The sequence below is a fragment of the Musa acuminata genome, chromosome BXJ3-2 (genome assembly GCF_036884655.1).
Source record: "Musa acuminata AAA Group cultivar baxijiao chromosome BXJ3-2, Cavendish_Baxijiao_AAA, whole genome shotgun sequence".
Lineage (NCBI taxonomy): Eukaryota > Viridiplantae > Streptophyta > Magnoliopsida > Zingiberales > Musaceae > Musa > Musa acuminata.
In genome coordinates this window covers 19,803,140-19,828,627 of record NC_088350.1, presented here as the reverse complement: position 1 = coordinate 19,828,627, position 25,488 = coordinate 19,803,140, and the positions used below count along the sequence as shown (strand labels likewise).

The 25,488-nt window shown below is 40.5% G+C and overlaps 1 protein-coding gene across 4 annotated transcripts; it reads right to left on the bottom strand.

The window, feature by feature from the left end:
- Positions 1-67: 67 nt before the first annotated feature.
- On the bottom strand, positions 68-25,217 carry LOC103974582 (MADS-box transcription factor 51). Of its 4 annotated transcripts, XM_065140412.1 has the most exons (8): positions 24,921-25,217; positions 24,620-24,667; positions 4,081-4,159; positions 1,937-1,998; positions 1,756-1,852; positions 1,164-1,205; positions 918-1,045; positions 313-451 (listed from the first exon to the last, which is right to left on the bottom strand). In XM_065140412.1, the coding sequence occupies exons 1-7, from the start codon at positions 25,109-25,111 to the stop codon at positions 941-943; spliced, it is 624 nt and encodes a 207-aa protein (XP_064996484.1). In that variant the 5' UTR covers positions 25,112-25,217; the 3' UTR covers positions 313-451; positions 918-940. The 4 variants fall into 4 exon arrangements, with proteins under 4 accessions (XP_064996483.1, XP_009387713.2, XP_064996484.1 ...); XM_065140411.1 differs by lacking the exon at positions 918-1,045 and having other exon boundaries at positions 68-451; XM_065140413.1 differs by lacking the exon at positions 24,620-24,667.
- Between the last annotated feature and the right edge of the window lie 271 nt (positions 25,218-25,488).

Sequence of the window (25,488 nt, the reverse complement as noted above, 5' to 3'; positions counted from 1 at the left end):
ATTATTATATACTATGAAAAGAAGAGCGGTTATAGGAACAGTTGACGATGACAGGTGGTAGCAAGGAGAAGAAGAAGACGACACCTGAGCTATGCATTATTGTTTACTGCCCCCGTACCTCACGTGAGATTTGTACTAGGCACGTGTCAGTGCAGAATCGGGCAAACAATTAGTTATGCCAACTTAACAACACACAGAGGCCATAAAAAGACAAGGTACGTTTACACCAGGCATCGGGAGCCGAAAGGATAGCGCAGGCCACAGCGTTCACGGCACGCGTGCAACCTGCGGCAGCCGCCTGTCACCGCGCCCCATGCTACGTGTCCACGTCCCCAAGCGCTGCTCGTGACGGTGGCCGCACCCACGCTCTCTCCCCTTCCGCCGCACTGTCGTTGCTGCCGTCACTGCGGCGCTCCACCTCGGTAATGCTCGTCGTCGTGGTGCCGACTACCTGATGAAAAGAGGAACAGAGCATGGAAGGAAGACGAGGAGGAGGAACAGAGCATGCACGGGATGAAGGAAGATGAGCGACGTTGGCTGCTCGATCAACGACAAAGGTGCAGGAATTCATCTCCGTGGGTGCACGCAGGTCTTCTGTTAAGGTATGATCTCAAGCAACCATGGCTGGTAATGCAAAACGAACAGGAGGACGTCTACACCCTGCAGCTATCGTGCCCTTTCATGTGTTTCTTAGATGAATCTAATGGCTGAAACCTCATAAAAGTCCTAAATTGAGAGGCCAAGAAATCTTCTTGAGATGGCAAATTGATCTAGTCGAGAACAATGAAGAACGAAACTGTGTCTAGGTGCATGGAAGCAAGTCTTTTCTTGGATTTAGGAGCATGCTGCTACAACGAAATTATCACGAGGAATTTAGGTTTGGAATCAGGATGGGAGATTCGATAGACTTTTCTTACCTATTTCTGCCTTCTCCTCTCAGTCAAAAGGTAGATAATAGTATCGAGCAACCAAGAATCAAGTGGTCTTTGGAAGGTCTCAGTGGGCATGACTCGGAAGTCGCGAACTGAATCTTTATTGGCAACAACTAGGGGAGCACATCATATCCAATCAATTATGCTATTTGTATTGCAGAACAGTAAACGTGAGCAGATCAAATCAAGTAGCAAGTATCCCGTAGGAAATCATAGAAGAAAGATGTGTACCTCCTTTTCCGGCCTGTTTAGTGAGCCCGTCATTAATTGTTTCTGCAAGAATATAAGTTCACGAGTCAATCAGTAAGTCTCCCTTGCCAATAAGATCAAATTCTCTCGCAAAATTAATCATGGCTACAAAGTAAACAGTTTGAATGCCTTCGGTCATAGCAAACCCCCAAAGTAATCCGTCAATTTCAAATAGTCGGCCGGCGTGCTTGTATCCAAACAAACAACTTAGATTGATACGAGGGGAAAAGGGTTCCTCTTGGCTTGTCCCGGTTTGCGTTCTTGCAACCATAATAATGTGAGAATGCAGAAATATATGACAGTAGGAAAGACAGAAAACAGCCCTGCCTAAATATCGTCGAGATAGCTACAGAAATTTTATCTAAAAGCCTAATGACTTTTGTGAATTCTGTTGGTTTTTGTGAATTTTAGCAACTGTTTTTTTTAACAAATTGTTGCTGAAGCTTTTCTTTAATTTTTCCTGGCACTCAGAACCATGTAACGGTTATTCTACAGCCAATATGGTTACCGATTTCACTTTGCATGCGCATGGTAAATGTGATGATAAAACTCTAGTTGGGAAGTCACTCCTAACCTTTCTTGATGTTGCCCATTTTAGTGCAGAACACAAGTCTTCCTCCAATTTTCCAAGTTCTTCAGCATTCATCTCTGCCAAATTTGTTTCGACAAGTCTGCAAACAGAGCAGGAAATTTAAGCAAAACCTTCCACTGGGACTCTCTCTTTGTTATAGATATGGTAGAAGTCACATTATAACCTTTTCCCGATCTCCAGAACTTTGGAATTAGCTTCTAGAAGAGAAAATTCTTCATCACGATTCTGTGATTATAATGAAAGAAGTTACTTTCATAGATATTTAAAATGAATCACTAACAAGTCCCAATAATTTTTTTGATGTGAATGAAAAAGTCATTCCACATTTGCAGAGACAGGCAAGCAATAATATCATCTGTAGCTCAAATTTCCAGAGTCCTTTCCTTGTTTATACGATATTGTTATTTTGTAGAAAAATCAGATTGTAGTAATCAAATGTAAAGTGATATCTATCTGGATCTTATAATGTTTTCTAGCTAGATATCTATCTGAATGCTCGTTCTGTTTGTGATGGTAAATTTTATTATATTCACATGTCAAACAAGATTAAATAATAACATGAACTGAATAATTATATTAAAAATGTCTTTTATTCATCTAAATTTCTTTCATCATCCTGATTAGTTGTAGTTGATTGCATTCTTGAATTATTATGATTATGACATAAAGAGCATTATCAAAATTTTCAGAAGAAGAGAAGAGATGATGTTAGCCTTGTGTATAATTTTCTCAAGCATATATGCACACTTTTGTACAAATATTTCATGATATGTCAGCCTCCTTTGTTATTCTAAACAGTAATTCAAGATTCCAAACAATGACTACTTCAGAAATTCTATTGTGCTTTCTAGGCATTTAATGAAGCAAATGCTGAACATTCATGTGATGGATTAACAATTGTTCAGTGCATCATATGCTCATGATTACTATTTCAACTTAGGAGTCTACCTAGTAATGTTTGCTACCACAAGGCGGAAAAAGAAATAACATCTTAGTTGTTATGTGCAGAGTACTACCTTGAGCAATTTCTTTTCAAAATTAATGATCAAGATCATGGATTAATATGTAACACACACAGCATCTGCCAGTTACATGTTATTGGCCGGTATAGTGCTTACCAGGCCTACCTTGCTACTGCAGGTGCATGATAATCTGGTGAGTGATGATACTAACTTGCATGGATGCAGCATAGAAAAGCACTGGCACACATTGTGTTATGTCAAAATTTCACTAGCATGACAAAATCCTCAATTCATATTATGGTGTAGTCAGTGTTTTCACCGTTTGTGAATAGGGTTGGGGTCAGCCTGACCTGATCTGGACCTGATAATTTAGGATGACCTGTCATTCTGGGTCAAGCTGATGCTATAGCTCAATCAGATTCTAGCTGAACCAACTTGATGTTTTTTTTTCTTTTTTTGGTTTAAAAACAACAGTAAACACGTCTTACACATCAATCTGATCCAACCTGTTTCAAACACACCAGACGGGTTTTTTGGGTCAGGTGCAGTTGAAGAAAACTCAAACCATTCAGGTCATTTCAGCTCAGCATAGCACTTATAATCCCATCTTGAACCAAGATTTTTAATTTCGAATAATACGACTCGTACCAGGCGTTACGTACCGGTCCGTCAACAGTATACACGGACTGTCCGCTACCGGGTTGTAGCATCGATCGATGACAGAGAAGAAAGAAGAAAACATGAAGATCCGATGCGGTGTCGAAGCTTCAACGACGTCGCGAGAGAAGCGATTTCTTCTCCCCAACAGAAGAAACCGAGCGAGGCGATGCCTTTTTTGTTTTTGCACGGGGAACCCAGGCGAGTCTCCTCAACGACATCTTGCGCAGGGAAATCAAGAATTCCCATCATCATCGTCGTTTATATATATATATATATATATATATATATATATATATATATATATATATATATATATATATCAGTATACCGAAATGTATCGCTCGGTATACTTGTACTGTACCGTACCGTACCAAGCTGAGCTTGAAACTCCGATATGGTACAAAATTATAAACCTTGTCTTGAACTGAGCCAACCCAACCTGCCCAGACCCAACCCTTTCCCGTTACTACTACATAAGCTATCGAAAGATAGTCGTATCTCCTAATTATGATTGTGATCAAGACTTGTAGAAGGATTGTAATCGTGATTGAAGTGATCCATTTAAGTCTCCATATCAGTATTTCTAATTCACATAAAACTTTCCTTGTGAAGTTGTGCTTTAGTCAAAGCATGACAAGACTTTTTGCAATATGTATGAGAATCAAAAATGTAGAAAAGGTGTTACCTGTGCATTATCATCAAGCTTGCGAACAACATTTTCTGCATTCGTAAATGTCTGGTACCGATCTAGTGTACTCTCCAGGCTGAATTAGATATAAATGGTCAGTCTGAAATCGTACTGCCCACACAAAGAGCAGGAAAATCAAACAACAATTTATATACTACAATTTATCAATATGGCTGCCATCTTCTCTAGCTCTATAGTACTGAACTATTAACTTTAGTCAGTTAGTAACTTGATGGTAGATGTCATAGGCTTTGATAGACTTTGACAAAGCAGCTGCTTTTGCCTCGTACAATTTGAGTTCTGACACTTGGAATACAACACAGGTCCTAGGTTTCCAATACTAATAAAATATTAGTAACTAGAAATTTACTTATACCATTAGTTACTTATACCAATATCAAAACAAATATTTAATTCCTTAGGTCTATACAGTAACTAGAAATTTCCACTTCCAAGTTGCTAATCTTACCAGGTTTATAGAATTGGAGTGGGTCCTTAAGGGAAGCCCTCCAAAGCAAGATAGCTTAATTGTAACTTGTATGCGGCACTAAAATTCTTTTCATCCTTCAAATTCAAAGAAGCACTTAATTAGCCATTCTGTTCTCCTATGTTAATCATCATAAACATGTTTCAACCCCCATTCTTAACAGACTACTATGTTTATATAATTATTGAAGTATGATAGACTATGTTGTCAAGTTTGCTCTCAAAAGGATAATTCTGCCATTCCTTTGCTCCAACTTGTTTCTAACATATATTTTGAGTTATCTTATTTTTCAAGATGACTAGAGAAATTTTTCTTCAAATACATAGTTTTTCATTTTGTACTTTCAAGTTGGGGCCCTCATTTGTGGTCTACCATCTGATCTACCGGTTTGTAAATTTGGTTTCTGTAGAGGCAAAGAATTGTTGCTTGGTATTGCTATAATTGGTTCATATAATTTCATGTAATTTAGCATAATACTCTACAAATACTTTGCCCTCCACATTGTGATCAGTGTATGAAATCAACTAACATACTCATCCAAGGTGCAGTCACCACCTTGATCGAGCATATGTTATAAGTTGGCCTTTTATGAAGTTTGCAATAACTTCATCAAAACTCTTTCTAAAATGAGTAAAGCATAAAGTAGCCTAGAAGATTTGGCAGCCTTTCCACATGCTTGGCTAGTAGAACTTTGAACTTGCTCTAAAGTCCTCAAGTTTCTATCACATCTTACCAAGTTAGAATAATGCAAGTTGGTTATGTTTCATTAAGACACAGCTGCTGCAAAAAAGAAAGACTAGTCTCTTATCTAATCTTATGAAGCAAAAAAGATAGACTAATCTCTTATCTGATGTCAGTGATAAACAATGTTGGTCTTTCATTGTACGTACAAGATTATCTAGGAAAAGAAGAAATGGTAAGGACAGTTTGTAATTCACTTGCCTCGGGCAATCCGTACACAGCCTTGCTATTTGGTTTGTAGGATAGTCGAAAAAGTAAATTGGTGATCCATTTGTATTGATAGTGTTAATCAATCCTCATATTTCCTACCTTCTGTGGTGCAGCCACTACTACTAAAACTCTCTATCATGAATCAATATGACACAATCGTTTTGATTCCCTCTTTTCCAAATAGCCAGAAACTTCTCATTTAAATGTTGGAAATTTATCAAGGCTCATATCTTATTAGGCTCATCTAGCAATTCATCATTAAAACTTCTCCCATTATTCATGCAATTAACACAGGGAAACCATAGAACTCCTTAAATTCTACTCAATCTCCATTTTTAGCTTGATGATATTATAGCACTTAACTTTTATTAGGGTGTTCTAGTACTCATTCAGATCCTATTATTCTTCTTGCAATTAAATGCAAGCAAAGAGTAGGGCTCTTGAAAGTTCATTTTATTGATATTTCGTTCATGCAATTAACACAGGCAAACCATAGAACTCCTTAAATTCTACTCAATCTCCATTTTTAGCTTGATGATATTATAGCACTTAACTTTTATTAGGGTGTTCTAGTACTCATTCAGATCCTATTATTCTTCTTGCAATTAAATGCAAGCAAAGAGTAGGGCTCTTGAAAGTTCATTTTATTGATATTTCGAGCATTACTTTAATTTTCTTTCATTTTGCATTTTTAACTCAAAGTGATACAATAAGGCTTACAGTTTTTAGGGTTTCTAGGAATGATTAGGATTCTATAGTAATTTTCCTTGGTACATAGATACTAGTTAGATCCTCGATTGATGCATTTAGCTAGAGGACCCTTACTATGTTTACTTGAGAAAGGGCAATTACACAATGTGCCAGGCAATTAAAGATTATCTTTATTGTCTACCATCAACAATACTAATGGGTTTAATCTTCGATTTTAGTACCTTAATTATACTGGTTAATTAATCTCATGCCTTTACATTTTTGAGTTGCCCTCCATATATGTCGTCTGGAGTACATAATTACCATGTTCATTAATGACCATCTTTTCATTAATGATTTCTTCTTATTCAAAATAGCCTCATCATGTTTTTGTTTTTTTTTAGTACCCAAATACTATTGAGGTTTCTAAAGTCATCCTCACAATAAAGCAAAATTGTTTCATCTAACAAACAAACTTTGCTGTGGTAAGTATCTAATTAGTCTTTTAAGTTCCTGTAGATATCATTGACAATGCTGTTTTGAGAAGTAGGATGCTGTAGGTCAAATGTAGTGTTGACTACTTTTTTGAGGGAAGTGGTTGTGCCAATTCTAGAGGGGGATTAACATCTGCCTAGGTGCCTAGGTTTACAACCATACACTAAATGAAAAATGTAGGACAGACAACAAGTATCAGGCTGCTCTCTTACTCTAGTTACCTCATGGTATCATGAGGGAGAATTGAGATCGATCTAGAAGAAAAAAGTCAGGCTAGATCAAACTAGCTTAAATCTTATTTCAAGTAATGATTCATTTTATTATTATTCAATCATGTCCAAAGATGATGACACGTAATAGTAGTTGACTAGTTATAACAGAAATTTATGGATGCATCTATATGTGTTTAATTTATGTGATTTATGTGACATGATAGATCACATGAATACTACTAATTTGCCATAGCTTGGTTGGTCTCATGTTGACTAACAGAGGAACTCATTGTGATGACAATGACATTGGATTCCAAAATATCCTACTTCCTTTGTTAAGTATTACATTGGATCCCAAAAAATGAATTGGAATGAGTAGTATATCGAGATAATCCTTTGATATAGCAAGAATTGGCATGCCAATTGATCATTTTTTATGCTAACATCGATGACAATAAGTGATTGGGTGACTATAGTAACCCATTAGGCACCATAACTTACAGTCATAGTGGCTATTTACTCCAAATTACTAGAATTGTAGTACAATAATATGGGATAAAGATTTTTATTAGAGGTTAAATCATAAAATGATTTAAGATAACTACATAACTCTGGAAAAGAGTGGTTGAAACTTGAAAGTAAAGTAAGATGTGAAATAAATATTTCAAAAGATCAATATGGTTCTATCTCTAAAAAGATCAACAATAGAAAATATAGAGAGAACAAAAGTTTACATTTGGCTTTTATGGATCTAAACAAATACAATCATAAAGTCTTTATCTTTTTTTACATTAGTAATGGATAAGATAGGCCATCGTATGATTTATTTGTTGATAACATTAATTTAGTTGCTAAGAGTTCAAATGGAATTTTATTTTAAAGCTCTGTTATAGACATATATAAACAACTGAGAGTTTTCATTTAGTACAAACAAGACTGAATATATTAGATATTATTATAGTAATTGTACAAGAAGAAATTGGACGGTCAAAAATTAGTTGGTAAGAGTTCAAATGAAATTAATTTTAAAGTTGTGTTATCGAGACATATATTATCAACTAAGTGTTTTAATTTAGTATGAATGGGATTGAATATATCAACTATTATTATAATAATTGTATGAGAAGAACTTATGATATTGTTAAATTGAAAGAATAAAAAATAATATTGTCAAAAGATGCTAGGGCACTTAAGGCGAGCCAGGGCCCAAGCACCTCTAAGGGCTTCGAGAAAAAGGACTTGATATGAACATCGTGAGCCTTGGGCATTTAGGCATTTGCTTAAAGATGCTTAGGGCACTCATAGGCACTCGAGGTGAGCCAAGGCCCAAGTGCCTCTTAAGGGCTTTGAGAAAGATGACTTGACATAGGCATCACCTCGATGAGCCTTGGGCATTTAGGCACTTGCTTGGGCTAACCAAGACACCATTCGCCATGATGCAAATTTGAAATTGATCTTTGCACATGTTTGGGATCAGCTAGATCGGCACACTAGCTATCTAGATGTGTGTTCGTAATCTGATTTCGTGTTTGTGCCTAAGTTTAATGCCTACATCCCGAGCTTTTTGAACACAACGTGGCTTGATCCACCCAAAGCCTTTTGGCCCTTTACGATTCACGATCTAGTTTAAACTAACCCTAAGCCTAAGGCCACTAACATCACAAGTTTGTGGCCCCTTACAACTTGGTTCATACTAGCCTTGAGCTTTAGGACCTCAATCACATCTCAAGCAATTTTTTACTTAAAAAGAGTGTCTGATGCCTTGTGCAATTTGAGAAGGTGCCACCTTTTAATGCCTATCTTTTTTAGGACCTCAATCACATTTCTTAATTTTGATTGTGTAAGTTTTGTAGCTCAAGTAATTTTTTACTTAAAAAGAGTGTATGATGTCTTGTGCAATTTGAGAAGGTGCCACCTTTTAATGCCTATCTTTTTTATGCAACAATGACAAAAAAAATATTCTAATAAAAGTTTATAAAATATTAGATTTATTATCTAATAAGATGAAGAAATTGTTTATAGGACTAAAGAAACAAACAAAGAGGTTTTGAAAAAATTATGAATAGGAGTTTTACATGTACCTAAGTTAAGGAGATTAACTTATATAGGACTTAATGGAGGAAAAAAATTTAATTAATAATTCCTAAATAGGAGGGATATTAGGACTTGCTGTTAATAATCATCATCAATTACATGATCAAGAAAAGTAAAGCAATAACTTCTCATCATACTTCGGGCACATTCATGTTTATAAATATTTATAAATAATGATCATGAGATTATATTAGCCGCTAAAGACCCACCCAAAAAGATTTGCTTTTGATACTAAAATTGCTTGTAACTAATAATTTTAAATTTTTGGTGGCTTTGTATCTTAGTTTCTCAACTAAAAAAAATTATTCGATATGATACTACATGCGAATCAAAATTGTTTTCTATTCATTACAAATTTATGGAATCATGACATCATAAATATCTTGGTGTATTCAGTGGTGTTAATTATAAACACAAGTACAGGTACTCGTGGGAACCCACCCTCTAACAAGGTAGGGATAGAGGGCTTTTTTATAGAGGGTATTTTTATATTACCTGCACGGTTATGGGACAGGGACGAGCATAGCACTTCCCACCCCATCAATACGTGGATCGAGATATTGGGTCTCTACATTGGATAGGCCAATCAGCCACCTGATTTAAATCAGGGTGGGTTAAGACTTGGTTGAGTCTATTATGAGTTAATTATAAATCATTTGGTTTGATTAATATAAACAAATATTATTATTTATATTTGAATATATCTATATTTAAATATAAAAATTATTATTATTATTATTATTATTATTTATAAAATTTAATATTATTAATTAATTTTAATAATAATTTTATTTTTTAAATAAATTAGATTAATTAAGAAAATATGGAGAACTAATGGATTCCTTTCCCTAAATGGGAATTCCGTATCCCTGCCCATGCCTTGTCCAAATTATCACGAACGGTCATCGCGCACCTGCAACAACTCCGTTCAACGAACCATCCGTCGCTCTCATCTACATGTATAGCTGCTTGATAGTATGTTTTGTCTTGGTTTTGAGTCATTTTGCTTGTAAAAATATAAGTTCGAACAAGTTACAAAGTTATAAAGCGACTGCTCACCGAACCGAGCAAAACAGCCCCAAAACAATCCAAAACAACTCCGTTTTCATGTGCCACTAGCTATTTTCTGCAGTCCGCTTCCGCTCACAAAAGGTCAGCCATCTCTGCCCCTTAGAACCACCCGGGTGGCACAGGACTGGATGGGGCTTCGGAATAGTGTTGGGGGTTGAACAACCTTTAACAAGTTCGCACGTTACCTTAACTGGAACTTATTGTCATGCCCGGCACTTGGTGAGCAGCTATTTGTGGACTTGCAGATGTTCGTTCAACCTTTTAAAGTCCTTGTTTCCCCCCTCTCCCTCTTTTCTCTTGTGCACGCAAGGTACTCGCTGAATTGCTTGTAAAGTTTCCCGTTCTCGCGAGACGTCGAGACTTATCTGTCGGACAATGGCAAAGCTGTTGCTCATAGTTCAAGCAGTTCTGAATCCAGCAGCGACAACGAGGAGTCGCAAGGACCCCGGATGGGAGCAATGCGTTTGTTAAATGTCATGCGAGGTCAAGTGGGGAAGAGCACGAAGACAAAGCTACAAAAAGCAGGAAGCGGTGAACTGATGTACGTAGACATAAAGCTAAATAGCCAAACAATCCGTGCAATGGTCGACGACATGCCAAAGAGCCCAAGTCGAATGAAGGCGGTGACCTCGGAGGCCAAGCGAATCTCCGGGTTGGCAAAGAGAGTTCCCATCAAGGAACATGGAGCAGGAACGCCAATATGATGGCGAAGTTGGTGCCAATGCCGTTCCTAAACTTCCTATGCATGATGGGAGGTGATGACCCCTGTGTGATTTCTGTCTCTCGGAGAGGAACTAAGGAACCCCAATATATATCTGCATTGCAACTAAAGAAAGGGGTGCGAAAAGGTGAATTAATATTCGTGGCTACTATGAAGCTAGAGCCACTCGACGAGAAGGCCATTTAAGAATCTGCTGTGGTGACGAACTGTCACGACCTTAGCTGGTTTTGCCTAAGGCGTGCGGCACCCTCGCGCGTCCGTCCGCAAAGGTCAGCCTCCCCGAAGCCTCCCATTGTCCCTTAGGACCAACAAAAGAGAGAACGGGTTAAAGAGAACGCCTCAATCGGGATCCACAAGCAAACATGTCCGAAAAACACTTCATAGACAATGCAAATTACAAACAGACTTTACAAGCTCTGAATAGTTGCACAACAAAGGGTAAAATGGTCCATTACAGACCGAAAAGCTCTCGCACGTGTCCACATGACACAACCTTTATTTACAAGCCTAAAGAGGCCACCAACCCAACTAACATGGGACTATTTAGCCTTCGGCCGCCCCTCTACCTGCTGTACAAGGCATGAACATGCCAAAAGACAACGGACAGACATAAGCATTACATCCAACATCTTGTTTAGAAGTTTGTCCGTTACATTCTCCCCCACTTATCCCTTCGACATCCTCGTCGAAGCCTTTGTGAACACTGCAACTCTTCACCTTTGCTGAGTCTTCAATCTTCCGCTCCAACTGCAATGCGCCTCCTGGCTCCCAGCTGCTCTCCGCTGCTGTTTCTGAGTAGTCGAACCTTTGATCCGCCATGCTGCTTCAACTCGCCAATGACTCTGACTCTGGTGTGGGGTTGGCTGAGTTGTATTGATCCTCGTTGATTCCTGCGGATCCACCAAATGAAGGAAAAGACCATCCTTAGTGCGCCAGTCTCTCAAAATTTCCACATGCTGCTTGAACTGGGTGGATGCTTGTTGGAGCTTTAACGAGCATCGCCTCGCAAACTTCTGAAGTTTTGGGTCCTTCCTTCACAAAATCTGCTCATTGACTCTTCTTTCACTTAGTTGTCACATCCAAGTAGGTTCGCATCACTTCCGCTTTCGATTGGCATTTCGTTGGGAAATGAGGCGGACAATCTACTCTCAGTAGCACTGATCACCGTTGGTGAGGATTTGACAACTATTATCTTCCATTCTCTTCGAAGGGTCTTTGAACTTGTGCAGAGCTCCTCTGCTGGATAGATAAGAAAATTGGGGTACTCGGTTTCGCCCATTCTCTTAAGAGTTGAGAAGGCAAAGGTTACTTGATTTCGCCCGCCTCCTCGAGGTTGTACTTCATGCATCGAGCTGGTTACTGGCCTTCGCCTGCTCTTTGCTCACACTTCTGAAGCACTTGAAGTGTTTGCACTCCTTGCGTTGAGTTAGTTACTGTGATTCACCTTCTCAATGCCATTGAACTTCTGGAATGCAGGAAGTTTTCACCCCAACTTGGAGTAATTCTCTGATAGATGAGGTCGCCTCTAGGATTGTACCGTCTTCTCCATCAACCCTGCCGCCTACTCCACTGAGTAGCAAAGGTACAGCACCGCGTACTGCCTGCTTCGTTCCTTGGTCGTGCACTCTTGCATGACCCGAAGTCCTTCACTTACGGCTATCTTGATGAGAAACTTGTTGACACCGGTCTTACGAAGTTTCTTGGCCTCTGCCCTTTAGCCTTGTCTCGGTACTTGGAGATTGCCTCTGCATGCTCCACCTCCTCGGCCCCTTTCACGACCAAGCGCTCTCCCTCCGTGAGAGCAAGGGATCAATGACTTGCACGGAAGTCCCGCCTCTGCGGTACCATGGCGCTGCCATGCCCATGACCCTACTATCCGTCGCCTCGCCTCTGTATCCCTTTCCTTCACAATCAGTAGAGATGTCTCCGTGGCACTCCTCTGAGTCCACCTCCATTCTAACTGATGCTTGATTTTGGGTAGCTAAGTCCCACTGGACTCGTCGTCGCTTCCTCGCCCCTTTCGACCCCCTGCTTCAACACCTCTGTGTTCTCCAAGCAGTCTGTTTGGTCGATGGAAAGACAGACTGCAACTCCCATGCATGGCCTCTGCCATCACATTGTAGGGTTTGCACCGATTCTGTTCTCCTTAGCTTCCTTGGTAGCAACGTTCGCTTACTCGACCTTGTCCTTTGACTTGTCGGGCTCCCTTAAGCGAATATGAGCTCTGGAGCAGTCCAACTCTCCAGCTGCTTCGATCATACCTCTGCATGATCAAGTCCCTCTCATGGGACTCACTGGTACTTGCATTCGAACTTTTCCCTTGGTGGAACCCAGCCCCCATATGCTGATGACCAAGGTTTTCATCCGATGCAAAATTCGGTGCACGCCCGGAAGACCCGCCTCTGCGGTACCATGGCCTTCACTCCTTGAATCCATAGCCCTTCTTGCCGTCGTGTTGTTCACCAAAGCGGAGCTCCCAGTAGCTCCCGATCATACCTCCATATGATCTAGTCCCTCCCGGGACTATGTCGTGTGTGTCGCATTGCCACGAACTGTTCCACCACGATCCGCTGCACCATGTCGCCTCCTGGTGACATCTCCATTGCATTCTGATCCTTGTGAAATAAACTCGAATTGTGAACCCTCCATGTGTGGCCTCTGCCAATACATCGCAGGGTCTCCTCCACCTTCGATTTTGTTCGCTCCTTTGGCAATCGACCTTCATCCACCCACTCTTGGGTCACACCTAGATGAAGCACCGCTCTAGGACAGTCCGTCGCCTAGTAGCTCCCGAAGTCCTCCGACTTCACTATAACTTGTGCACCATTGTCTGGATCCTGGGCCTCTGCCCCTACCAGCACAATCTCCACTGCGCACCGCTTCCTTCATAGCAACTCGAATGGCAACACTGTGGCATATTCTTCAAGAGTACCCGCCTCTGCGTCCTCTTGCCCCGTGCTAAGGCCTTCTGTACCCAACTTCGCCTCCGCAAATTGAGTCGCCTTAGTTCCTCCATCGAATGCTCCTCCGAGATAAGGTGCATGTGCCCCGAAGCTCCCTTCGTCTTTGGCACCATGCAAGATGAGTCCGCTCTGTCAGAATGAAGGACCCAGGGAACAGCATGATTCTACTCCTGCCTCTGCAAGAGTTCATGTCCTTGACCTCTGTCTAGGGAAAGCGCTATGCCTCTGCTCCATGTTCCAACTTCTATGCTGGCTCCCTTCATGCGGCTTGGGTACTTCGCCAAGTTACACCCAAGTTGCTCCGCTCCTCGTTTTTGCATTGAGTCGATGGTGGCCCTCGCGCCCACCATTCCACGGGTCAGCCCTCCCTTGAGTCCGATCTCCATATCGACTCTAAGTGTGCCTTCATTTAAGTTGCTTCAGGTCGCTCCCCCACTTGATCTCGCAATGCATCCTCCAATGCATTCTCTCAAGCGAGATCATGCGACGACTCCTCGCCGCTTGCTCAGTCCATCGAGCTTCGTGGAGTTGTTGTTTGTTGAGGTACTCCTCCTCAACATATGAGGTCCGTCTCACATGATTCTCACTCTGGAGAGCCGGGACTTATCCCTCCTGGATAACTACCCCGTTGGAGCAACATCTCTCTTCGTTTCGGAGACCACCATCCCCTTGGACTACTCCGATCTGCTGAACAAACTGTGCATTGTTCTGCCTCCTGCAAACGCACTTGCTAGATTGCGCCTCCACGTCAATACAGCCACCGCCGCACCCCTCAAGGCCTAGCAACATGCTAAACTCGTTGCACACTTCAGCCTCCTCTGGACGTATCCTTTGCATGCCGAAGAGAAAGTTTCAATGCTCCATGGCGCCGAGTCTCGACCGCCTTGGGATGGCCACGAACATTCCATCGTCCGTATACAAGCCCATGCATGAGTACCAAATTCTTCGAGTTAGCAATTCCCCTCACCTCTGTGAGCTTTTGCATAACTCTTTTGGTCGTTGAGCAACTCATTCCACCTTGGACGGTCTCATTCTTGCCAAGCGCCTCGCTTGCCTAGAGCACCATCAAGTATAGTTGTCAACGTTGAGCCGTAGCTCAAACTCAGCCATCCCAACCTTTGTGCGCTCCAAATTCTTCCAAGCTTGCCTGTTCTCGTGGTGCCTCTTGCGCGAAGGGTTGGCCATTCCTCTGAATGCCAATCTCAAATGCTCGCTCCTCTGAGCGACTCTTTTCCCTACATCTCCATGCCCGTATTCCCTCAAACGGTCGCGCGTGTGCTGACTGCCCTCAACGCAGCCCCGCTAGGTCCCCCACGTTTGCATGTCAAGTGTTTCTATGAGTGCTTGTCCCGCTCTGATACCATAATGTCACGACCTTAGCTGGTTTTGCCTAAGGCGTGCGGCACCCTCGCGCGTCCGTCCGCAAAGGTCAGCCTCCCCGAAGCCTCCCATTGTCCCTTAGGACCAACAAAAGAGAGAACGGGTTAAAGAGAACGCCTCAATCGGGATCCACAAGCAAACATGTCCGAAAAACACTTCATAGACAATGCAAATTACAAACAGACTTTACAAGCTCTGAATAGTTGCACAACAAAGGGTAAAATGGTCCATTACAGACCGAAAAGCTCTCGCACGTGTCCACATGACACAACCTTTATTTACAAGCCTAAAGAGGCCACCAACCCAACTAACATGGGACTATTTAGCCTTCGGCCGCCCCTCTACCTGCTGTACAAGGCATGAACATGCCAAAAGACAACGGACAGACATAAGCATTACATCCAACATCTTGTTTAGAAGTTTGTCCGTTACAGAACGTCTTGAAAGAGTTCACTTGCCGAAGACTCTTCCACCATGCAAAGACGTGGATCACAACATCGAGCTGAAGCCAGGAGTGAAGCCTCCAGCGAGACCACCCTACCGCATGCCCCCGTCAAAGTTGGCAGAACTCAAAAAGCAGTTAGGTGAACTGCTAAGCGGTGGTCTCATCCGCAGCTTTAAAGCACCATTCAAAGCTCCAGTTCTCTTTCAGAAGAAATAAGATGGGAGCCTCCGACTATGTGTCGATCATCGAGCCCTTAACAAAGTGACAGTAAAGAACAAATATCTCATCCCGCTCATCACGGACTTGTTCGACCAGTTGGGAAAAGCTAAGTATTTCTCAAAACTTGACATTCGGTTGGTTTCTGCACTCTCATAAACCAGCTATTTAATGAGTATTTGGATAAATTTGTGGTTGTCTTCTAGACGATATCGTCGTCTACAGTCAAACGCTCGAGGAGCATGTCAAGTACCTTTAGACAATTTTCAAGGTTCTCAGGGAGAACACTTTGTTCGTGAAGAGGGAGAAATACTACTTTGCCCAAATGGAGATCTTATTCTTGGGGCATCAAATCGGTGATGGCTCCATTCGGATGGACAAATCAAAAGTGCAAGAGGTTGCGGCATGACGAACTACAAAGAAGGTACCAGAGTTGAGATCCTTCCTTGATTTCGTCAACTACTATCGACGTCAACTACTATCGACGCTTCATAGCGGGGTATTCGAAGCGTGTAACTCCACTGGCTGAGTTGCTGAAGGAGCAACCTTGGAAGTGGTCTGACAAATGTGAAATAGCATTCCAAGATCTGAAGGTTGCTGTTCTGGAAGAATCGGTGCTCAAATTTTCGGACTATGGAGAGCCTTTTGAAGTCCATACAGATGCTTCAAACTTCGCTATTGGGGGAGTACTCATGTAGGAGGGTCATCCAATGGCCTACGAGAGCCGCAAGCTCAACGAAACCGAACGACGGTATCCAATGCACGAGAAGGAAATAACAGCGGTGGTCCATTGTCTACGAGTTTGGCGACACTACCTTCTCGGATTGCTGAAGACAGACAACATCGCTCTGAGCTATTTCCAAACGCAGAAGAAACTTTCCCCAAAGCAAGCACGATGGTAGGATTTCCTGGCTAAATTTGATATGGCAATGGAGTACAAGCCTGGAAAGGCAAATGTCGTGGCTGATGCATTGAGTCGGAAAGTAGAGCGCGTGAATGTCGTACAATTGGAGGGCAGAGGCCAAGCAAGTTAGTTGCACTACTTCCTTTCCAGGATCAGGGATGGACTGTATAGTGACCCCCAGGCAGTTATCCTGATGTAGCTCATCAAAGAAGGCAAGGTACGACAAATTTGGGTCCAGAAGGGACTCGTGTACACAAAAGGGAATAGAATTTATGTTCATCAAGTGGATAATTTGAGGCGTGAACTCTTAAGAGAGTGTCACGATTCCCTTTGGGCTGGACACCCAAGTATTCACCGAACGTTGGCTCTCGTAGAGAGGGCCTTCTACTTGCCGAAGATGGGGACTGATGTGGAGGAATATATTCGAATGTGCCTCATTTGCCAACAAGAGAAGGTGGAGCAACGGAAGTCGGTGGGACGGTGGAGCAGCGGAAGTCGGTGGGACTTTTGGAGTCGTTGCTTGTACCAGAAAAGCCATGGGAGAGCATTTCCTTAGACTTCATATCAAGCTTGCCACTAGTAGGGAGCTCGGATCGATACTCGTGGTAATCGATCACTTTTCAAAGTATGCAACTTTCATTGCTACTCCCCTACATTGTTCAGCAGAGGAGGCGGCCAAGCTGATGCTGAAGGATGTGGTAAAGTATCGGGGAGTCCCGCACAATATCATCAGTGATCGAGATGCTCGATTCCTGAGACGATTATGGACCGAGCTATTCAAACTGTTGGGATCCAAGTTATACTTCTCCACAAGCCTCCACCCCTAGACGGATGGCCAAATCGAGAGGATAAACTCGCTCCTAGAGCAATATCTTCAGCACTACGTGAGTGCCAACCAACGAGATTAGGTGAAGCTGTTGGACATTGCTCAATTCTCCTACAACTTGCAGTGGAGCTCTGTGTCCAACAAGAGCCCCTTCGAGATTATTACAGGGCAACAATCGTCAACTCCTCACACTATGGTAATTGGGTATACTGGGAGTAATCCGTCAGCTTATCACTTTACAAGGGAGTGGCACCGAAATGCAGATATTGCATGGGCTTACTTGGAAAAGACGACAAAAAGAATGAAGAAGTGGGTAGACTTGGGAAGGCGACCGCAAGAATTCAAGATCGACGATTTGGTGTTGGTTAAGCTCCAACCAGTATCTCTCCAATTCTTTAGGAACAAAGTACATAAATGATTAGTGCGCAAGTATGAAGGGTCCTTCCCAATTATCAGCAGGGTGGGTAACGTCTCCTACAAGTTGCACCTGCCAATATGGTTCAAAATTCACAATGTTCTTCACGCCAACAACTTGAAAGCCTACCACTCGGATCCGCAAGATGCTTCCCGAAGTGTTCAAACTCGACTACCCCCAACCACAGCCTCCTACGAGAAGCGAGTTAAAATCATTCTAGCGGACCGCAAGATAAAGCTACCCAATGGAGCTGAGCAGACAGAGTACTTGGTGAAGTGATGAAAGTTTTCCCGAACTGAAGCTAGTTGGGAGCCTGAAGACACCCTACGACATGAAGAAGCAATCATCAACAACTACCAACAAGCGTCGACGAGGGCATCAACAGTTTAAGTGGGAGAGAATGTCACGAACGGTCATCGCGTACACGCAACAACTCCATTCAACGAACCGTTTGTCGCTCTCATCTATATGTACAGCTGCTTGGCATCATGTTTTATCTTGGTTTTGAGTCAATTTGCTTGTAAAATTGTAAGTTCGAACAAGTTGTAAAGTTACAAAGCGATCGCTCACCGAATCGAGCAAAACAACCCTAAAACAGCTTCATTTTCGTGTGCCACGAGCTGTTTTCTGTAGTCCGCTTCCGCTCACAAAACGTCAGCCATCTCAACCCCTTGGAACCACCCGGGTGGCACAGTTGGATGAGGCTTCGGTATAGTGTCGAGCGTTGAATAACCTTTCGTAAGTTCGCACGTTACCTTGACGGGAACTTGTTGTCGCGCCGGGCACCCGGTGAGCAGTTGTTTGTGAACTTGCAGCTATTCGTTCAACCTTCTAAAGTCCTTATTTTCCCCCTCCCTCTTTTCTCTTGTGCACGCAAGGTGCTCGCTGAATTGCTTATAAATCTTCCCCTTCTCGCGAGACGTCGGGACTTATCCGTCGCTCGTTCTACAAACTAATCAACTTTCTCTTTTTACAGATCTTTCGGGACCTATGAGAGGTTGATCTTTGTGGACGCAAATCGCAAGGGCGAAGCGCGACTTAGGCAACGCAAGCTAAGTTTGCGTCTTTACCGCAAGGGTGTCTCACGCCTTAGACAATTCCAGCTAAGGCCATGACAAAATGGGGTTTGGGGTGGGAATGAGATGAGGGTAGGGACAAAGATGGGAAAGGTAGTTCCACCCCACTCCATTGATATCCTTGTATTTATGACATCCTATAGATGATAAGAAATTAATAAATTTTATAATAGCTAAAATGGTCAGGCTCCTTTATACTCCAATTCACAAGCATCAAGGGTTGTAGTGGATGGCAAAATAGGATAATTTGGTTTGATCTGAAAGGTTCTCATGAATCACCATAAAAAGATTGGGTCAATAGTTCAACCTAGTCCTTATTATTGACAAATGTTCCAATTGAGATGCAAATCAGCCATGGGTTTTGTTCTTAAATTTTGTCTGGCCTAGCTTAGCTTGCTGGTTTTATTCAATTTTGATAACTATGGGGTATCTTAGGCATCCAAGAATATAATTTTATTTTCATCCAATACATCTATTTTTTGTGTATATATTCATCAAAGTGTATTGTATTTTTCATCAAATAAAGGATAGAAAAACTATGAAAAAATGATTGTCAAATTCAATGTTTTCTAGATGGAGTCCAAGAACTTTTTGTTTGATTATATGACACTAGCATTTCTTTTTGCATTTTTTATAAATTAAATAAACTTAATATTACATTTCTGGCTATATTTTATTTGTCCCATGCCATATTTTAAGACTGCAATATCTGATGGATTGTCAAAATTCACAATGACTAGCTACAAACTATTTATAACACTGTATAGAATTCCCTCTGAGACAAGAAAATTAATTGGAAAGTAAAAAAGAGTTCAACATTCCACCTCCAAGATCCTGCATTGGTTGACATTTTATTACTAAAAAGTAGCTCCAAGCGACTAAGACAATAATTTCAACACATTACTGTAACACTGTTTTCCTAAGTTGAATTAGCTAGACACAGTTTACTAATAAGTAATTTTCTTTGACGTCTCGTCATGAACCAATAGGCCATGCAAAACTGATGTCATACACATGCCAATTATTCGGATGGTCCATGCAACAAATAAGTAAACAAATATCCTTCAAGGTTTATGTCAATGGTTTACATTATGTCAATGGTTTAGTGTATTAGGACCTCAAGATATCTTTACATTTTTGTCTAGTCTGAGCTTTTTTTTAATGTTAAATACATGAAAAAGAGATGCTAATTTGTTTAAACCTTGTAAATAAATTGATTTAGACTGTAATTGCCTTCGGTCAACGTCCATTTACTTATTATTGTCAGGTACTTAAATTGTTTATCATTATTAAATATGATAACACAAATATATTTCAAGAAATTAATAATGTAACCAAAATTAGGTTAAAAATTGTAATATGTTTATCCATATTTCTGCTTGCCTATGTTAAGTCTCAAAGTTTATATAGTCTCAAAGTTTGGACCTAATTTTGGGTTAATGTAGTTAGATTTGGTGGATCTAGGCTCCATCCTCATGGACCTAGGTTACATTTAGAAAAACCTACCTTTTAGGATATAATGTGGATCAAGGCTAGATCCATTAGATCAACCAACAACTAAGCTAGCTTTGAAAATACAATAATTTTGTGGATCTAATTATATGTTAATTTCCTATGGATAAATGATTCAAAAGCAACAAATTTTCATTTTTACATGATAGCATGTCATCGCTTTTAGGCACACCATGCCAATATGTTCATTGCGACTACATCGGTCAAGGTGTTGCGACTCAAAAGTGATCCACGAAACCAAAAGGATCTTCAAAGTAGAGTTTCTGGAAAGTATTGCGACTCAAGGAGAAGTTGACAAACAAGGACGAATTTGATAAGGTTTCTATCAAATTGTAGATGTATGTGGATTTCTAGGATCGTGACAATAATATCAACCCGAATCTCACAATTGACAACCATAAAACAATGAAACATTACCCATAATGATCAACATATGCATGGAGGATGTTGATCATCTTTCTTTGAGTCGAATATGTAACAATAGTGTTGTAACGACAATTGTAGACTCTATCCTCTAGAGTCATCCCAACCATGATCCTACTTGCCACATGGGTCATCAATGATGATAAAGTGATAATTGTGAACCATGTTATTGCATCAATGACACATTGTTTAGCAATATCAAATCTTGTAGCAATTTGATGCATTGGTCCTAGAAATACACCATATTGATATATAATTTTATCAATTTGATACAGTGGAGTCGTACTAGTCGTAGATGTACCGGTATAGTTCGAGCAAGTATGCCTTTCTTTTACATTTGATTTTTTTAATAGTTTAAATTCAACCTTGATTTTTAACCTTTTTAAGGATATTTTTAAAATTCAATATATACTAGTGTACCAATACTCGGAACGTTAGCATGAACCAATGTCATGTTGCCTGAGTCAAGATTGATAGAGGATCTATATTTGAGATTAAAAATCTTACTTCGAAGGTTGATAGAGGAACTTCAATCAAGATTATTAAACTTGAATCATGAAAAATTGATTTAAGAGTAGTAACTTAACATAGTGTGTGAAGTAGGGTGAAATCTACTATACATCGTAGTGAATCTCTGATCCTACAGAGATGACCACTAGTAGTAGCAACATGTTAACTAGTGTTTTCAAACCTCATGACCAATGAGGTGTCTAGACTAGCATAAACTCTTAGGCAATTTGACATTTCTTATTTATAAGAGATATTATCGACATGTAATGCAGTAAGTTTGATGCCCTATATATATATATATATATATATATATATATATATATATATATATATATATATATATATATATATATATATAATGTACAACGGAACAAAAATGTTATAATCATGTGTTTGAAGAATGGAAGTTACTTTCATATCCCAAAAAAATTCATTATTGAAAAATTTTACAACTTTCAAATACAAATAAAAATAACTATTATAACATATTATATATCTACTTTAGGGCTTTAGGGCTTTCAAACACTACACTAAACAAGGCACTAGAGGTCTAGCAATATCATTCCCGAAATAGTGTTAAAAATATATGTGAATTCCTAATTCACTTATGGTATACAAACCCCAATCAAATAAGATCATTGCTCTTTAGGGGTTGTGGACCTTGATAAGTATTAAATTGACTCATAGGCAGTGGCTAAGTTAAAGAATCCAACCATAGCCATAAGTATAGTGTCTTTATTTAGTTATAGTCATTCCTCATGGATCTAAATCCGGATGATTTATCCATGACTAGAATAACACTGGGTGAAAGCATGTAAATGACTGAATTATGTGGTTCAAGCTTATCAAATTAGAAAAGAATGTAAATGACCAACCTTGAATTATGTGGTTCAAGCTTATCAAATTAGAAAAGATCTTGATGTGGTCTCTTGTTCCAACTAGGACAAGGAACCTAGTAAAGACTTAAGGAAAGATTAGGGCTAGATTATATTCATTATAGTCCCTTGTGATTTGAGTGTTAAAAATGATATTTTCACCTTAGAATGAAGTGGTGAATAATATCTCATTGCCTCAATTAAAATTATGATGTTCATGGAATTTGTTAGCTGATTGATCTCTCCTACACATATAAATAGTTAGAGCAGAGTGCTTCAAATCCGAAATAAATACAACACCTTAAGTTAATCTGACTTGGTTGGCCATAATTTGCATGATAACACATACTCATCTATCATCATGAAGCATATGCTCTTATATTCTCTTTCATATTAAAAAACCCCATGCCACGTGAAAATGCTTCGGATTACACATCTTTTTTCCTTTAAGGGATTAATTTCACATAGGATATTACTTTAAACTGTAAGTAAGTCATATCTTGAAAATTAGTCCTAAGCAAATTTTGCAAGTCTTTTAAGCCTATTATTGTAAAAAAAGATTTCAGCCTAATTTTCTACACGTAAGAGTCTTCCATTAAACTTGGCAATAGGTGGGAAATTGAAAGCTATCAGACATCTCTTAAATCTTTAAACTTTGACCTGAGTTCTTTTGATGGACAAACCAAAACAATATTTCTCATCAACCTTGGCAATATTGTGAAAAAGCAAAAATTATCAAACTACATATTTCAAATATTTAAACATCAACCCGAGTTCTTTCCGTGCCATGTCTTGTGTTATAAAATCTTCAATATGATTGCTTTTATAAGAAAACTTAAAATAATTAATGTCAATACTGATCAATTATTGATAACACTATCACTATGGTGTCAGGATCTTTAAATCATGTTATTGGACAAGCCCTCTCTAATGTTACTTGTAGGCCCACACAATGTTAAATTAGAGAAATCAGATCAAAAAGAGATAAAGTGGTAAATTAATAGTCCCATGTTAAAAAGAGAGAGAAATAAAAGAAAAGAACACCACTTAAAAACTTATGGTCTACTTAGGAGCCTTACATCACAAATGAACCTCAACCTCCATATCATATATATTATGGTATTCAAGTCCTATACATTCAGTTCCCTCAGATAACTCCACTCCTTTTTTTTCAAAAAAATTTTGTTTAAAATAGAACACTTCATTTACCAATTTCAAGCAATAAATTGTAATATGCTTAATAGAAGTTGTCTTAATTTTCAAAATAATTGTTAATTTTTGGGTCAATTTCCTATACAACATTGCATAGAATTGAAGAACTATAGATAGTAAACTTTAAGGGAGACTCATTGGCAATAGCAAATAATGTACTCACAAAAGAAACAAAAATTAAAGACTAATAAATAATCATATTAATATATAAAACAGCCTAGAGTTTTACTGCCCATGGGAAATAACTACCCAAATCTACTTGGACTTGAGATGGATTAACATTTCGGGAAAATAAAGAGTTATAATGAACTAAGAAGTCTATAGATGATATCAAAAGCAACCAAAGTTGATGGTTTTCTTTACTATATGCCCATCAACGACTTAATCACCTATTTTTATAAGTGAAACTTAAGTTGCATCATCATCCAATATCTCCTACTCGATGCCATATATCCGTCCTTGTGTTTCTCACCTCCCTTCTACTTTTCCACCAAAAGACGAGAGGATGGAGGCATCGAAATTTGGTTTCTCTTAACATAAGATGTGCATGGCTTCAACCATTATAATAGCCATGAATCATATATGAGACGATTAAAATGATGCCTCCCTAAAGACAACCTAATGCAAACATTGTAACGTTCTATAGGCCACCAAACAATAGAGTTCGATTATCAAAAGAACTAGCTTCAAGGATTTTTTTTTTCTTTCCCATTTACATGAATCACGTGTGTCTCATGTCAGCAAATTGAGGTGCCCAAGAAAAATCTTCTCATCCCAGCCTTCAAGTCCACTATAATCTATGGCTTTAGCGTCTAAATGTAGGTAATATTCTGAAAACGATGACTATACGGATGCAGCCATGGCAACTGACACATCGAGATAATAGGAAATATCACCAAAGACAAGACGAACTATTGTTCCTAGATAAAAGATATAATAAAGAACAAGCATGAAACTGTAACTCTAAAGTATGTTGCTTATCAAACAGCAGGAAGAGATACACATGTAATTGGAATGATAAGGCATGTCAGAACACACGACAAGACATTAAACTATACCCGCACGCAAAGTTCAGGCGAGTGGCAATGCATGCCGCATGGTCCAGCCTCGAACAGAACCAAATCAAAGCTATCAGTGTCCCGGAAAAGTGAAAGGGGAAGCCATAACACACTAAGATCCCCTCTCCCGTTCCCGCATCGGCGATCATGTTCTATGCCACCGCCGCGTCAAGAACGAGAGAGGAGGTGACCGAAGGCCTACCACGAAACGGACGGATCCAACACCTAGGGTTCCGACAGCGGGACCCGAGTGATGGAGGACGTGGTGGATGGAAACGAGGGCAGGGGGAGGGCGGCGTACCTGGAGACGCTGGAGAACTCGTAGAGCTTCCCCCCGGGGGAGAAGACGAGGAGGGCGACCTCGGCATCGCAGAGCACGGCGAGCTCGAAGGCCTTCTTGAAGAGCCCGCTCCGTCGCTTGGAGAAGCGCACCTGGCGGCTCGTCCGGTCCTCGATCCGCCGCATCTCCACCCTCCCTCTCCGCGGCGCCATCCCACGCCGCCTTCGCCGAGGCGCCGATCCCCAAAGTCTTATCCCCCGGACCGAGCCGAGGGTGACGAGGTCGAGCGAGTGACTCGCGTCGCCTTCGACAGAACCAAAGGATGGTGAGGTCGTTGGTCATTCCTCTTCTTTATTATTATCATTTTCCAGAGATACCGTCGGTACCCAATCGAATACCCAGCACGTGGTTGTGAGTTACCGAGCTGGTCTCCGAAGGTGGGTCCGATGGGCGACGGTCCTCGCGCGGGCCCGTGAATGTACATGATGTCGATCGGCGGTGCGTCGTGTGCGAGTAAATAAGCCTCAGGCAGGAGGGTCCACGTCGCGGCTTTGCAGCGAACGGTATTCATTCGAGGACACGTCCCCGA